A 17,458-nucleotide genomic window follows, 5' to 3' on the forward strand; every position below is an offset into this window, starting at 1 on the left:
AAGTGGATATCGGACGTTGAATGAAAAAACAAAAAAAAAAAAACTTCTGCACATATTCTGATTCAATTTTTAACTTGTTACTTTATTTACATATTTAATTCTTTTGTTTTAGGCAAAAGTCAAGCATTAGTACTCTTAAAATAGTTTTAGATTTATCAGTACATCTTTAATTATCAGATGAATGAACTAAATTATTCGTATAAGTACCTATGTGAGTTAAAGGAATTTTGTTTTCATAGTTATATTATATCATAGATGATGTTGATAGAGTAATATTTATCAGAATAGTCAATTGAAAAATACTGTACTCTAAAATTAATATTTTCCAGCCCACCAAATATTATCAAGTTTTACAAGTATTGATGCAGAACATTTTAGGTGTGATTTAACATTAAAACATTCAGACCGTATTTAATATATTATTAACAAAAAAAATTATGTATTATTTTTTAAGAAAAATATTTATTTAAAATTTGGGACAATTCGAGAAAGAAGCATTTAAATATTCATACATTAGATTTTGTTGATATTTAGATTTAGGCTCAACTATTGCAATACTGCATTAACTTATCAAATAAAACTAAATTTTACATGTATTGCCAAACTCAGAATTTGAAGATTTCGAGTGTAACAATATTACGTTATCTCAAATATGAGTTCTAAGCTGAACTTAAAATAAAATAAATGAAACAAGGCTTTAGTTGAATTTAACCTTTGATCGTAACGTGATTACTCTATCTTATACCAACAACACAATGACATTTCTATGCTTTTCATAGGTACACCATCAACTATATTATAATTTCTATTAATTTTTTAAAATAGATATACATATAATTTTTTTCGAAGTTAGCCTCTGATTGGATAAAAAAATATATTTGATATAACATGTTATTATTTATCTAGAAAAGTACATTTGTTTAAAAGAATATTTTTGAAGTGGATTCATGAAAAATGAACTCATAGGTAAACTAATTGATACAGCCGGCATAAATTGAAGAATGATCAGTTGAACACTATTTATCAAAAAATTATGAAAATTAGTGTCCAAAAAAGAAACACTGATCCAGTAACAAGGATACAAAATCATTGGTATCATCAGCTGCCAAAAGTAAAACTGAACTCTATTTCTCAAACATAACTGACAAATAATTGAAGAAAAAACAACAAAACATAGAAATGTATAATTTAACCATGGTCTTGCACATACATTATCTTCACTTTTACATATGTTGTATAAAAACATATGATGATACTTGTTTCACTATAAAGTACTCTACACGGGCTGCCATATAATGAGGGATTTTACAGCTGCGCGTGAAGGCCTTGTAAACTGCAAGAGCTGTATAAACGTTATTGGATTTAACTTGTATACACTGACGCTGTTGACAATTTTCACAATGTTAAAAGGTGTAACCTGTCTTATTTTCTAGATTACTGATTCCACTTTACATTAAACGGTTACTTGTCAGTGTATAGAAGTTAAACTCAACTTTGCTGCAACTCTAGTCAACTGCATAACTGGTAAACTACATGCTCTATTTTTCACCTTGTGCTAGTCAGTCATTAACAGCCATTGTATTTGGGCAGTCGGGGTCGGGGAGAAGCCTAAGTTTAACCTATGACTTTGAGAACTCTAACCTCTTTCAGATTTCTAAACATATGTACCCTAACTTTGTATGTAGACAAATCAGAGCTATATGTGATTACAGAGAGAGTACGATATCGAATTACTCGGCCGGTTGAAGCTGGATATGCGGGCAAATCCTATATGGTTCTCCTCTTGTCCATAGATGCTTCAGCTCACCTCTTTTGGCTGACAACATCAAAAATGTGCCTGGAATTGACAATAACAGATCTCAGTGTACTTAATATATCGAGAACATAACAAGAATATGAAAGGATGAGATTTTAATGTCTTGAACAGTATAAAGAGGGCAGTCAAGTGCACAAAGCATTCTGCGTTACCAAGATCCAGAGAAGGGTCGCATCCCAAGTGGTCATATTTATATAGTCTACCCTGATGGAAGCATTAGTGGCTGCTTGCCTGCTTTCATGACTCAGAACTCATGACCTGAAGACCACACGGAGACAACTTTACCGTTGTACAAGGATTCCCTTCAAATGACTAGAACAGTAAAAAGGGAGACTTCAGCCTTCATACCCTTCAGGAGGCATGCAAGCACATGGACTGCCAAATCATGTCTATAGTATATCCTAAAATCTGAAACTGGACCCTCTTTCTTTCTTCTATTCTCTGCTATATAGCCAGATTCGTCAACATTTATCTCTTTCGATGCAACAAGATCTTATTTGTAACAAGTGGTTTTGATGGTTGGCTAATAGGTCACATACTCACTCTGAATCAACTTTAGGTATGCATTTTTAAAAATTTGTGATGGCAGGGGTTTCAGCATGAACTCTTTCCTACCCAAAAGGCAAATACAATGGAGAAGGGGGAGGAACCCCGGTCTCGGTACTTCAATTCATATTTCACAAAAAATATTAGGTTAACATTACCGCGACAGGACAAACAATAAGGATATGTCCATACCCTTCTCAAACCCTATCACTATGATCATCTCTCATTTGACAAAAGCCCCCAACCCAACCCCCTTGCCCAAAAACTTGAAAAACTGAAAAGAGAGAAAAAAGGAATGAAATCACCTACTCAGACAAAATATGTACTTGTTATTCATCGTTGACTAAAATTCCACACTCATGCTGCAATTAAATCAACACCACCATACTTACCTATTCTATTAACTGGCGCCGTCACCTATATCATATCCTTTCAGCACCTATAGGTTCTTTCTGCAAATGGGTGGCATGCCCAATCCTACATTTACCTAGACATATAGCTTCAATGGTTTTAACAGTTCGGCACTATCTGTCTGCACTATGATACCACTAAATCAAAGTTCAAATTGGTATTGGGTACTCCTGATTATATTTTTTTTTTCTGATAATAATGCCCTGACCAGCTTGTGCGCACCTCGACTATTCCACCTAAAACATGCTAGCCAACACAAATATCAAGTAACTCAGCCCACCAAGCATATGGGAAGAAATCACCTAGCGTTTTTGTCTCTGCTGGGATTTGAACCATGTTCTCCAAGGTTTCCACCCACTTCATTGACTGCCAGGCCACACACTTGGGTGTAGGACTCCTGATTATATCTTTCGGTGCATAGATATAACAGTTCCAATTTAAAATTGCTCTCTATGTCAGATTAAGAGGTCCATAAAGCATTTTCCTTCTCAACACCTGCCAGTAAATTTCATGGATATAAGACTGATGCCTAATTGGCTGATTTCCTCTTCCCGTGGAATCACAATTATATGTGGTGTAGACTCCACCTTCACTATCAGAATCTAAATATTGGCTGCTCCAAAATAATTTTTGTGACAGATGAGTGACTTTTTGTGCTTCCTAACGTACCTAATGTGGACGGAACTATATATAGCAAAGCAGGTTGACCATGGCCGTCCATCAAGTTCAGAGCCACATATGTTGCAAACAAACCTGTTCAAGAAAATTAAAGTCAAACAAGAACTTCGATTAATCCTAAATTTAGCAGAAATTGGTAACAGTTTCAAAGATGCAACACATCATGTATATCCAAACTTTTCAGTTGGTCACAGAAAGCATGTTAAACTTTTGATGAGATGAAAGGGTAGGTACCAAGCTCAAATGTAGATGTATAGTCCCCAAAAGAAAAAAGAACCTCAAACATTGAGAACATATAACCTTAAAATGTTTCATGAGCTCTAACATTTATCTGATCTAATTATCTTAACAGTAACAGGAATTGAGGTAAAAAAGAAGATAATGTGACTGCTATCCTTCACTTTTCAGGTAGCGTGAATTCTATGTAGCAATCCTTTGTTTTTATTAGACGAAGAAGATGAAGGGAATACTGGGAGCAGGGAAAGAGAGAAATGCAAACTGATGTATCTGTATTGACAAAGAGAAGATGGTATAACTTGGTTACAAGAAGAGCACTATGACAAGTGATTAAATCAAATCACATTTTTCTATGCAAGTTATACCTAAACCATAAGCAGTCATAGTCCATAGAAAATAACCGGCTCGAAGGCTCTTCTTGCACAGCCAGTCATATCTGCAACAAAGAGCAACAAGGAGGTAAATATCTGCAACAAAGAACATAATGTAACAAATAAAAACGAAGAAGTAAAAATCTTTTGATTGCCTTTATACTTCAAGTTGTAAGCATGAAGCGTTAATCATGATACCTCAACCCTTTTTGCTTTATTGATAAGTAGAAAAACCCCTATTTGGGAAGGCAACAACAACTACTACTAAGATTCAGTCCCAAACAAGAAATTAGGTACATCTTCTCTATAAACTATTACTTTCTTTCCCGCAAGCAAAAGTACTCTAGACAACCATAAAATATATAGCCCCCCAGAGGCATCAGCTGGGGTTACAGTCTTTCTGCTAATTGTGTAGACCAGGTGCATAAATCATGCCTTTTTTGCATATGAAAAATGTGGTGTAACAAAAAAAGCTGAAGCATTGAAAGACATAGGGATTTGTGGAAAACATCAATGATTTTAGTGCAACTGTGATTCAGCTCACTGACCAAATCTTAAAATGAAAGCTACTAGTAATCCACGTATTAGATACACGGGGCTTTATGGAACCATATTAATGGGTGAAACCAAGTTCCATTTAGCTAGTGATCGAACCTTAATGAAAATGCTACTAGTAATCCTGGTAAAATTATGTCGCCAAACCCAATGATGCTGTAGCCACCCCAGGGATCACATATTCGCGGGATTTTTAGTAACATGGGAATTCCTTCTTCTCCGCTTTTATAACCACGTGCAACCTGCATCGAAGACAACAACTTCTCATTTGTCAACACGAACACCCTTTTGTGACAGGCAGGGCTGAAAATAGTAAAATACCCAAGTGAACCTAAGATAGAGATCAGCGACCAAGTATGAGCTTACCTCTATCATCACACTCTTGTGAAACACCCATTTGGAAACAAATACCCAAAAAATGTCATAGAAGAAAGCACAAGTAAGAAGAACTGTTCCCACCTGATAATATCAAAGAAAAGAATAATATTAATCTCCTTTAATGGCTTCACTGCCAGTTCCTGTTAAAGTCAAACAATTTGAGTTTACACTTTAGAGGGGACATAAAAGCTAAGTTGCTTGGACTCTTCACTTTCAGTACCGCACCCATGTTGACACGATGTTGGCGTGGGCGTAGGGGTCCTAGCCGGATTTGGTCAACTGACAATAAAGTTTGGTATCCTGCAAGTTAGCTTTGCAAGCCTCCCTTGTGAATTCAAGGGATTAGGTTGAATATCTGTTTACTTAATCTTTAGGGGTCTCCAGATTGAATTACATTTGCAACAAACAAGCAAGGGGCTGGGTGCACATGATAAACGTCTCTAGCATGACAGGAGTGTTCAGTGAAAGGGGTTTCGTATCTACTTACTATAAACCATTGTATTCATTCATGTACGTATAAAAAGTTAGTCATAAGTGATTGACAACTTTTCTCCCCTCTCACCCCTTTTTTTTCCTCTGTTAGGGAAAAATACGAAAAATAGATATGTCACTCAACTCAAAGGCATTGTCAGTATTAGCTTTTTGAGGAGCATTTATCTACTCACAGTTGACATATAAAATTAGGGGCACCACATTAAAGAAGGAATTGCTAATCCAAAGTTAGAAGCCCCGAGGAGAGAAGGTGCGTCAAAAAATGATTTGCTTGTGGTCTAAATACCAGAAATAATAACTCACAAAATCCACCCCATAATGAGAAAATCCAGCACAAAGAATTGATTTACCTTGAGATTGGGAACTCGTATGATCTGAAGAACAGTGATGATCAATGCCATACCCTAGTTAAGAGAAAGAAAATAAGGTCATACATTTTTATTGATAAAGGTAAATTGGTCATTAATTGGAAGAGGCATACACCAAATAGACAATATTAAGCTGATAAGATCACATACTATACTTGATCTCAGACAAAAGACGGAGTGAGGTATACATGGTATATACAAATAATGCATGCTACATGAGAACATATTTATCCACAAACAACATCCAAGCCTTGACACGTTGGAGTCTGATGTGGGCTCCGAAGTGAACACAAAATAAAATGATTCCCCATATACATGAGAACTTTCAACTCCCTCACACGCTTTCTATTTTTCTCCTCCCAAACTGTCCACATGAGCACAAAGAAGGTCACCTCACATGCTTTTCTGCACCTGTTCTTCCTCCTGAATTTCTCTCCACGTAGACTAATGATTCGTGGCATTACCCACTTACGTATCTCATCCTGTGTTTCACAATCTAATTTTGAACTGGCAATGTAATGTGTAATGATAGGTGGTTCCCCCTTCTCTAGATGAAGAACTAGCAATGTAATGTGTACTATGACTTTTCACAAAAGAGAGATAAATAGGTGCCCGAGAACAAAGGTACTGTAATATAGGTGCTGAGGTTTACCCATATACTGATAATAAAAAAGGAGCAGATTTCCCTTTTTTCTCACACTAAATACTTTGAAGTACATGTGTACTCTTTCTCAAACATATCATGACTTCATGTTGACAAGATCAGAAGAGCTTCTTTTTCTTTTGAAGTACATAAAAAAAAGTTTATTCCTTCAACCGTATAAGTTGATATCACCATGACGAAATGTCAATTTTATACATGATCTACTAGCACATAAGACCAATATCACAACTTCTTGAATACCCAGTGATTAGACATCATTTCATGGAAAAACTTACATTAGAGCATCTCTCTAACCAGTAGGTAAAATCAGTCAGGTGAAACAGGGAAACAAAAGACAGTTTATTTGCATTATGTGAAGGTAGGAAGCTGGATTTAAAGATAAATACAAAAAATTACAAGGGAACAAGTGTAATATGATAATAGTTCTTACAAGTATGTCTTGACCTATCCAAGCAAAGGAGACATGACGGAAAACCGCCCACATAATAGCGAAAGCTAAGCAGAAAGGAGAAATTGCCAGAGTGAGATATGAAACGGGCCCCAGAAGTGGAACTTTAAGAAATGATTCTTGAGCATGTTCAAACCATCTGAAACTACAAATAATGACTGTTAGCCACATCTGACATGTCTGAGAACCAACTAATGAAATGACATTATGGTAATTAAAATGAAATTGCACCTTGCCTCAAGAATAAAATAACAGAAACCTAGTCACAATCATCATCTCAAACATTATTACGAATGATGACGAACTCTTAGAGCACCATCGTGAAAAGATAAGGAAAAGTTCAACTAAGGATAAAAAAAGGATATTAATCATTGTTCTGTGCTCGATAAAAAGAAGCCATAGTTTCCTCAAATCAATGGGATGAAGAATCCAGATGTAACTTTACTGTTCTATCCTGAAATGCTAGCCCTAACAAACATGAGAAGTGGGAAGAAATCAAACTAAAATGTTTAGCCTGATGAGAAATAGGAAACAAAGCCTATGATATGCCTTAACAATTTTGAGCACTCCACAGTCAAAGAGATATCTATATTTCTCCTTGAAGGGAATATTTTGCCTTCCACAAAAGCCTACTTCTTCCAGAAGCCAAATAATTCCAAGTAACTGAAATATCATACATCGCCAAGGAGGCCCTTAGAATTTTCAAAGGGGTTATTGTCCTAAACAGATTATACACTTTTCACTTCAAGAAGTCAAACTAGGTTTATTAGGACTTTATATACCTTTTAATATACTGAAATACAAAAGCGTCACATATCAACACCTTCTCAGTAGTCTGCTAATCCATATTTTGGTATCTTCGTTTACTAAGGGTGCTGTTTGGTTTTCTTAGCCATTCCACCAATAGTTAGTACTCCTTTCTGCCAATTTATGCGGGATACTTCCCATTTTAGCAAAAATACCTTTAAGTTAAACTTTACCTTTCCCAGGTTGCATTTAATGACATGATTTTGCAGCCACAGAAATGTCTATCAGATATTTTAAGCCACAAGTGTCAAAGTCTTTATATCTGTTTTGAACGCGGTAGCCAGTCAAATACCTTTCCAAAAATTAAAACGGAGCGAGTAATATTTTTTATGGTTCAATTAAGTCCAAAAATGGATGACTTTCTATTTGAACTAATACTAAAAAATGCAAGTTTAATGCCAGGATAATGGAAAAGGCTTTTAGAAATGCTAAGGTTTGAATCAAACTGAAAGATCTAATTTTCCAAACTTTTGCCTCACATTTGCGAGAACAATTTCTCGTCATTGTTCTATACCCATTATTTAATTGTCGCTGCTTTCAGATTTATTTTCCACATATTTTGATCTCAGCTTATGAGTTCATGCTATTATTGCACTGGAAGACATGAATGTGCATAGATCTGGCCCCAACAAAAGTCTGCAAGAGTGTCACAATGTATTTAACAAGCCACGAGGGCCCGCAATTATGGATCAATATCATCCACTGTGCTAGGATTACACATTTTTATTCAAAAAGCATAGAAGAGAGTAGGTCAATGGTTACACAAACAGAAAGACAGCTTTGAACATACTTGTAAGCATTGATGTTGCCAATTTGGATGTCTTATCAACACTTTAATAGATAGATCACTCCAAAACTCGAGAATCACCTTAAGGTCCCTGAACTCAAGGGAGAAGTTTAAAGAGGGTTAAAGGATGCGTAGGTTGATCCGAAACTTGCATAGGTTATTAGCTTGTACAGCTGCACATACCGGGGAATATATACTCCTTTCTGTACTAAATTTCCAAATAAAAAAGAAGTGCCACAGTGGAAACTTAAAACTAATGAGCACCTGCATCATTGAATGAGAGGGATTCGGTATTTATCCACTATCCACTACAATGGTTAATATAGAACGAAGAACGAAGAATGGAGGGGGCTGAATTAGCCAACCACCCAAGAAAAGGGGGAAATTTAAGTTTGGTCCCAATTCTACTCACAGTAATAAAATTTCTTGAAAATTCTCCTCTCACTCTGTTTCCTCTTCACCCTCCCTATTTTCCAAACAAACTGTTTGACACAATGTCACTAAAAAGATAACAACTTGTAACACCAGTAAAATAAACATACCATGATAACAAGGTCACCAAACAGGTTTGTAGACCCTGCAAGCACAATGAGGAATACTGTCAGCATGGAATTCATAAATTGTCACGTGGAGACAAGATGAGTTTATTCTGTTCATTTTGTTCATCTACTTCAAGTGCTTAACTATCCCTTGCTAGCAAGTTATTAGCTTCAGCTCAACTAATATTGAATCACCTACAGATGGAAGTTATTAAGATGTACAAAACGAAAATGTATTTAGTTGCTACCTTTATTGAGATTTATTAGTTGAATTAAAATTAATATACTGTATCCTTGGGTGTAGACTCCTCATAAAATACTGTTGAACTGTGTCATACATCTCATCGGGAAGCTTAAATTGAGAGAGAACACTATTAATTATTAATTAATTACTTTATATGTCTTCAATACACCCCCTCAAGTGCTGATATAACTCTATTTCTTTGCCTAGCACAGTAACAGGTCAATTTATTTTTTTTTTGATATTGGGGTGACAGTGAAACTATAACCCAGGAAAAGATTATGATGATGAACTATGTGACCATAAGAACCTTAGCTGATAAAGAAAATACATCATTAACTAATCACTTGATTATGTCTTTTATAGCTAAGAGACATACCTCTACACCGCCGATGCAAAATAGAACCACCAGAACCTCAATAAACCAGAAGGACATCAATTTGTAAAGCATAATCAAGAAGCAGGATGCAACCACCACGAACAGAAGTGCTGATATTGTGTTGATGTCTAATACACCACCAGAATGAGTTACCTCCTTGCCACCATAATCATCTGAGCCATCCTACAAGAGCAATATACATACTCAACCAAGTTTCAAGGAGAGGTGCAATGAGCATTTGCATATCTGAAAAATGCAATGACTCATTAACGGAAGGGGAAAAGTAATCGGGAATGACTATGACTTACTTTTAAGAACTTGTCCTGCTCGATTGCGGCTTCTCTAGCACTCCATGCAGACCAATAAGAAGCACATAAAATCGTAACAACTGACATAAGCCATAGAAACACTTCAGCTACATCAACCGCTGGACGTTTCGGAGAGTACATCTGCACAGAAACTGAGCAGAAGGGAAATCTGTAAGTCATAATTGTGGGAACAAATCCACATGATAGATTCCACATTAAATAATAGTGAAGAAGAATAAGGTAGCTGGCAAACCACCACAAGTAAGCATCTAACTAAATTTCCCTCCAACCACCCCCCCCCCCAATCCCACCCCACAAATGGACTAACAAGAAGTGAAATATAATAAGCCTACCTGTAGAACTGTTCCTGAGAAACTCTATCAGGCTTGTACCTGCATCTTGTGGCAGCATTACAGCAGGGATACCGATGTCCACATCAGATTCACCGGGATCACAAACCATCTTGAAGAGCTCTACAGAGAAATATGAGAAGAACACAAAATTATATTTAAACCCCCTTGGCCTGTGCATATCAAGAAACAATACTCGAGAAGTGTTTGCATTACAAGAACAAGAAATTCAGGTATTCATTTGTTTTTCCTAGGCATATTCTAATGAAGCTTAACGTATAGGCACCACGTTCAGTTGAATGTTATAATGCCTGCTATGTAGATTAAAGCAGTTTGCACAAGTACATATAAAGTTAAGAGCCTATATTCATATTAGAACAAGGGAAAAGAAAAAGGAAATTACAGAGGAAAATGTTGAAATAAAAGCAGCAAAACCTGTTTGATTGTTTATAATGATGATTGCTGAAGCACCAGCAGCTTCTGCAACTTTTGCTTTTGTGGTGAAACTGCAATTACCTCGGTGCACCAGGATGGCCTCACTGGTGAGCTATCACACAATCAAGACCTAAAAGGTGAGTTTGCTACTTATATGGCAACCAGTTGATGTCTCTGATAGAAGGAATCATGTTTGCAAAAAAGGCAAGATAAATGTGAGATCAACCTTATTCCTAGGCATGCTACAACAATCTGGTGGGTCTGCAAAAGCAAGCCTCGTCTGATTAGCACGCTTCTCCTTTGATTCCAATGTGGGGCCAAATCGAGCACCAAGGCCAACAAACTGAGTTACTTCATTCCCGTTAACCCACGTTGGAACTTTTACCTATTTGAGGAAACACTATATAAGAGATGGATGTTGTGACAAGTTGCAAATTTGAGAACAATAATTGAGGTACATTGGAGCCCTATACTGTTAACAAAACGCCAAACAACAAAACATAACTTCTATGCCAGCCATACCATGGAAGTATGTCAAATGAGCCAATACAGCACCGTCAGTAAGTTTTACAAACTACATGTATGACAAAACCATAGAATCAGGAGTATTCATCTCTATCTGTTCAATGATCGATAAACAATTATCATGACAAAACTGAAAAATTCACTTTTTATAAGTTTTAATCCATCAAGTTCATGGCTCTACACATGTTGTATTAAAAGAAGACTACTGAGGATGGCAAATTTCCAGTTCTACCCAATTGGAAGTCCTTCTGATTTGACCTAATAAACTGATGCCAAGGAGCAAGCTGGTGGTGGATGTAAGTAATCGAGCCTGCCTTTTCTGTTTGGAACGAGCCTGCCTTTTCTGTTTGGAAGGTTTATTCTTATTTTCTTAAAGAAATGACAGAAACACAACCTGATGAATTATTCACTCAAAATGCAAAAGAAAATGCACTGAAGAGTCATATCAACTAAAGATGCAAATTAAACTTTTGCTTCACATTTTCCTTCCATAAGTTCTGGGTTCCAAAAGCTGGCACCTGTGCAATTGACTACTGGCTAAAGTGGTTGGCTTAGAAGGATTAAGTGATATAAACAGGAACAAATAAAGCAAACAAGTAACACAAAGGGTGTGGCCTAGTGGTGAATGAAGTGGGATGAGCACTATGAGGTCTCAGGTCAGAGACAAAACACTCGGTGATTTCTTCTCATCTATTCTAGCCTTGGTGGACATTGTTACCTAGTACATGTTGCCGGTGGGAGGTGGCAGGTACCACGTGGAATTAGTCCAGGTGCGCCAAGCTGGCCCGGACACCACGATTATCAAAAAAAGAAAAAATAAACAAATAAGCAAACAAGTAGTGTCCTCTATAATGCAGAGGAATTGGAAAGGAAGATACAGCAGGTCTTTAAAAGAAATCCTCTGCTTGATGATTCGTTATCATGATATTTCTTAGATGTTTTGAGCGGTAAAGATATCATACACTCCCAAAATCCTGATTGGATGATCTTCAGGCCAGTATATTTGGGCATCACCTATCAATCTATAGTTGCCAAAATGGGTTCTACCCGATAAAACCTTCAATTCCTGGCCTGGATGCTTTTAAACTGATACTTTATCTACTGTTATTAAAATAAAGATAAACCAGAGGCAGTTGCCAAGTTGTATAATAAAGAACCTAATCTTCTTTTCTGCACGTTAACCATTTGAACTTCATTCTTCCAATTCACTTCGCATATCTTTTTCCTTTCAGACTGAAAATATGGCTCTCTTGGACCTAACTCAACCCTTAAAACCTATCTCATGAGGGGAGGAATGCCCATTCTTTCAACCAATGCGGGACTTAACATAGCCTAGCCCTTTCACTTGACCTTTTTCCTTAATGGAAAAGGTATTCATCTCCGAAATTCAAGCTCAAGCAATTAATCAAGACTTCTTTAGAGAAAAAATTGCAACTAATAAAGATTTATAGCCTCTCCATCCAAATTGGTAGGTTCACTTTCAACTTGGCACAATCATTCCGAATAGAAGAAATGTGAGCATATTTAAAATACTAATACTTATGTGGAACCAACTAACTATAGTCAAACATGAAACACGTGGATGCAAATTTAAAATTTCAGAATTTTCGAGGTTGATAAAGCATTGCATAGTGATGGTACCGTGAACTATCTGGTCTGCGTTATATTTCCTTGGGATTAAGGTCTTTACTTTTAACAAATATTGCAAATATTTTTTTTGAAAATGGTAATGGTGAAAAATATTGCAATTATTATGAATGGTTCAATGAAGAAAGGTGGAAATTCAATTTGAAATGGAAAGCTTTTCAATTCTTTTGTTTGCATGTAACATCTATGCAATTATTACCCTCAAATTACATGAACACCACATCCTAAAGCTTAAGGTATAGAGAGTTTGGAATTATCCATTTATTTATTTATTTTTAGAATTATAGCATTTCCCCTCATACGCAGCCTAATCCTCTTTTTTGGGGGGTTAAGCATATGAAACTATTTTCGTTGTTGGTCAAACTAGAATGTAGGACCGCCACCTTCTCTAATACAACAACTACAACATAGCGAGTGTAGTACACAAGTGGGGTCTAGGGAGGGTAGGATGTACGCAAACCTTACCCTTACCTTTGTAGGATATAGAGTATAGAGGTTGTTTCCGAGAGACCCTCAGCTTAAGAGAAAAGTTTTCACCGCCTTCTCTAATACCATGTGAAAATGTATGACCGCCTCATTTATTCCATGTATAGGGATAGAACACATTTATTAGTATGATTTTAGGTTTGCAACATCCGCTATTACTATCAACTCATTCTTTCTAACTCCACTATAAATCTCTACACCAAAAGACAAGTGGAGTAGAAATTGGGTGAGTAAATTTATCATCAGGATGCGTCGCGGATAAACTGCAAAATAAGCATTTAACATAATAACAACACAGCAAGCATACTCTACCGACTGAAAATTTAATACAGCAATAAATTACACAGAAAAATAGCAATGGAAAAATCCAAGCTGTAACACCTAACAGATAATTTCAGCTATAACATAGAACCAATTACATGTCATCATCGATCTCAAATCAAACCAAAAAGAAAAAGAGACCTAGAGAAATAGTATCCCCTCTTTCCAAATTGCCAAGCACCACTACTATTACATTCAAATTCTTATGAATGAGTTTACAATAATAAATTTATTTATTATTCTAATAATCGTGATATCTGTGCCAACTCTCACACGCCTAGGCTAATTTCACAACATACCTATCGCCTCCCACCAACAACAAGTAACAAGTACCAGGTAACTAATGTTTTGCTCATGCTAGGATTCGAACGTGAGACCTCATGGTACTCCAGGTTTACAATAAAACTGATCAGATATGTAAGTACTTTTTCATACTAATAAGCAACTTTCAATTCTACAACATCAATAAAATTAACCTTAGAATTCAAATTTAAAAACTAGATAAATTAACAAAACCATAACATAAACCAGTAACAAGCACCACAAACCAGATTTACATTTATAAAAAAACACAGAATAAACACATACATACACACAAGCACAAAAAAATGAACTTCTTAGCAAGAAAGACTCCATTTTTTTCAAAATTCTGAAAATGAAAAAAAGTAGTTTAAAAGAATCAGATATTACCAGCACAAAATTGTTGTTACAACCAGGCCGATGTGGAGCTACATTATCTTGATGAACTATATCACCTCCAATAACCAAAACACAAGAATTCAGCAAAACAACAGCAAAAACTACACAAAAACAACAAGAAAAAACTCCTCTTTTGAACCCCATTTACTCCAAATTTCAAAAAAAAAAATTCTCAATCTTGAAAATTAAAGTCAATGGGTGAATTGGGTGTTTGTTATTTTTCTTTTTTGTGATGAAAATATGAATTTGAAGAGTGAAGGAAGTGGAGATATGTATGAAAAAAAAAAAAGGAAGGAAGAAAGAAATATAGTCAAGTTTTATTTTTAATTTATTAATTTAGTCAATAAGGCATTGTTTGGGTGTTGTTACTTTTTCTGCTAATTTACAAGTACATGTACGACTGGCTTGTAACCGTTGATTTAGTCAATTAAAAATTTAAGATTTATGGATTTCCCACACGCGTTGTTAACGAGTGGTTGACACGTTCTTCAAGTTTATTGACTCTTTCTGAATGCAATTATTATTAATAGTTTATTACGTCACCATTTTAGATTTCACGTTTCTTAAAAAAAAATTAAATAGCTTTGTTATTAACTTATTTAGTCTTTTCTTATAGTCAAATTTTTAATTTTTATGTTCAGAAATATATATATTCAAGGTTAATAATTTTTAAAGGTTAAAATAAAAAGAGTGTCATTTATGTCTCGATTTTGTGAAAGGACAAATATTTTTTTATCGCTAATTACATATTTATTTTTCAATTGACACACATATTAAGAAAAATAATGATATACATAGTAAGTTGACCACTTTACCTCTATTATAATTATGAATGGGATAAATTAAAATTTTAAAATTTTCAAAAAAATTTATTTTTTAAAAAGAAATAATTAATTGAAGGTATAATAAGTAAAAAATTGTCATTTCTTAATTTGTCCAAATGGATTAATAATTAGGAACAGGGTGAGTGATTAGTTTTTCTATATTGCGAAAATGTACATTTTCAACGCTAATAACTTTCAAAGGATAAATAAGAAGAATAGTGACATTTATGCAATGATTATGTAAAATGACAAATATTATACACCATCTATTTTTACTTTTTTAGTAAGGAATATATATAAATAAAAATGGAGGATTACTTTTTATGTTTTCCAATTTTTTTAAATTTAATTTGACTTGATACAAAATTTTAGAAAGATTTTTTTTTAAAAAAAAACCTTTTGATCTAAAATAAATCATTTGTTCGTAAGTCATTCATTATAAAATAGATATTTTAAAATTAAATTATTACCAAATATAAAAATACGTCACTCTATTAAAATTAACTAGAAAGAAAGGTAAATCATATAAATTGAAACTAAAAAATAATAATTAATATCACTGTTTGATAATGGGATTGCTCGATACGATAAGCACCCCTACGTCTAACCCTAAGATGGTGAATTTTACCATCCCAAAATTTGATGTTAATTGATGTATATGCTTTAAATCTTATGAAATAATTTCAGGAGTAAGAAATTAATACTTAAAAATAAAATCTAAAAGAAAATTAATATATTAAATAACAAATAAAAAAATTATTTTAATTATAAAATAATAGAGGAATAAAAATAAACTCTAGCAAGTATTATTATGGATACAATAAAAGAAGCTTTTACCATCCTAAATTTGATGTTAATTGATGTATGCTTTTAAATCTTAGTGAAATAATTTGAGGAGTAAGAAACTAATACTAAAAATAAAATTTAAAAGAGAATTAATATACTAAAATAACAAATAAAAATAAAATTTTATTTTAATTTTAAAATAATAGAGGAATAAAAATAAGTAGAAGGAAATATTATTATGGATATATAATAAAAGAAGCTTTCATTTATTGAACTTTAGTGTAATCTCTATTTAGTATTTTGTTAAATCTCATGACAACAAATTTGGAGGTGAGAGTGACATAGCTTTTATCCTTTTTCGGTGGGGAATACTTTTTTGGCTAAATACACGTATTTGAATTTGACATTATTTTCTATTGTAATTATGATTGAAATATCAAAATATCTAATCAAAAGCAAATTCAAACAAACAAATTTGAAAGATAAAATGTATATTAGTTTAAAAAAAAATAGGAAGAAAGCGTAGAGTTGTTATTCGTAATTCTCTTTCTAGATTCTTTTGATTTAAGCGATCATTTATCGTCAAGTGCGGAGTTAGAATATTTATTTTAATTTATTTTCTCAAATAAGTAATTATAATTTAAAAAGTTAAAAATGTTTTTTTATGCATATATAATAGCTGTTAGATATTTTGAGCACTTTTAGTAAAAAATTTGCTCAATAAATGCTTATCGTGTGTCAATAAAAATCATAGCGAAGTGATAAGTACTTCTTTCTTGTTAATCAAATATTTCGAGTTTGAATCTTCCTATATATGAATTCGTTGCTTTATCCTCGATATAGAATTTTCTAAAGCAAATTTAAATTTAATTAAATTTCAATGCAGTATGACACGAAAAAATAATGCTCCTTGCATGATTAGATTTCTGTCTTTCAAAATCAACTTTAAAATTATGATAGCCTAGTGTTGATCTTTAGCTCTCACACGTAATTAACAAATCCTAACAATCCTATAATCTATCTCAATAATATGACCTCTCCGATAGTTATGGTGTATATATATATATACAAAATTTAAAAGATATAATAATATATATTATTAATTATATTATATAATATGAATATGAATCTTAATTTTACTATATTGTAAATTTGATACAGAGTCTAAATAAACTTTTTGAGCTTGCAAATTTTGCTCACTCTTTTTTATCTTGAAGATTTTCTCATCGGTTTACAACTTTCATGAATAAAACAATTTTATAAATATTATCTTTGCTAGAAAATATTTTCTGTATCAATATCTCGTGACTTAAGCTATGTTAAATTTTTATCCTCATTTCTTCTATAAACATATTATTCT

At 33.9% G+C, this 17,458-nt stretch overlaps 1 protein-coding gene across 3 annotated transcripts; it reads right to left on the reverse strand.

Annotated features, from left to right (window-relative positions):
- Nucleotides 1-1,152: 1,152 nt before the first annotated feature.
- Nucleotides 1,153-14,855, reverse strand: LOC101252725 (signal peptide peptidase-like 4). 3 transcript variants are annotated; one of them, XR_011212188.1, is made up of 15 exons: nucleotides 14,480-14,830; nucleotides 11,037-11,195; nucleotides 10,811-10,922; nucleotides 10,379-10,498; nucleotides 10,026-10,177; nucleotides 9,718-9,900; nucleotides 9,101-9,135; nucleotides 6,947-7,109; nucleotides 5,835-5,888; nucleotides 4,981-5,073; nucleotides 4,714-4,856; nucleotides 4,054-4,124; nucleotides 3,443-3,526; nucleotides 3,076-3,268; nucleotides 1,153-1,837 (listed from the first exon to the last, which is right to left on the reverse strand). XR_011212188.1 is itself a non-coding variant. In XM_004247997.5 (14 exons), exons 1-14 carry the CDS (start codon nucleotides 14,630-14,632, stop codon nucleotides 1,731-1,733), a joined length of 1,629 nt encoding a protein of 542 aa, XP_004248045.1. In that variant the 5' UTR covers nucleotides 14,633-14,855; the 3' UTR covers nucleotides 1,153-1,730. The 3 variants fall into 3 exon arrangements, 2 of the variants coding, with proteins under 2 accessions (XP_004248045.1, XP_010326969.1); XM_004247997.5 differs by lacking the exon at nucleotides 3,076-3,268 and having other exon boundaries at nucleotides 14,480-14,855; XM_010328667.4 differs by lacking the exon at nucleotides 3,076-3,268 and having other exon boundaries at nucleotides 10,811-10,940; nucleotides 14,480-14,833.
- Between the last annotated feature and the right edge of the window lie 2,603 nt (nucleotides 14,856-17,458).

This window comes from Solanum lycopersicum, chromosome 10 (genome assembly GCF_036512215.1).
Source record: "Solanum lycopersicum chromosome 10, SLM_r2.1".
Taxonomy (NCBI): Eukaryota; Viridiplantae; Streptophyta; class Magnoliopsida; order Solanales; family Solanaceae; genus Solanum; species Solanum lycopersicum.

Bases quoted from the DNA above. Each gene is read 5' to 3' on its own strand.
- LOC101252725 (XM_004247997.5), bottom strand. From the start codon at position 14,632: ATGGGGTTCAAAAGAGGAGTTTTTTCTTGTTGTTTTTGTGTAGTTTTT. The intron at 10,178-10,378 runs GTAGGCTTATTA...CCTTCTGCTCAG, and splicing joins TCTCAGGAACAGTTCTACAG to TTTCTGTGCAGATGTACTCT. The intron at 9,136-9,717 runs GTATGTCTCTTA...TTGTGCTTGCAG, and splicing joins TTTGCATCGGCGGTGTAGAG to GGTCTACAAACCTGTTTGGT.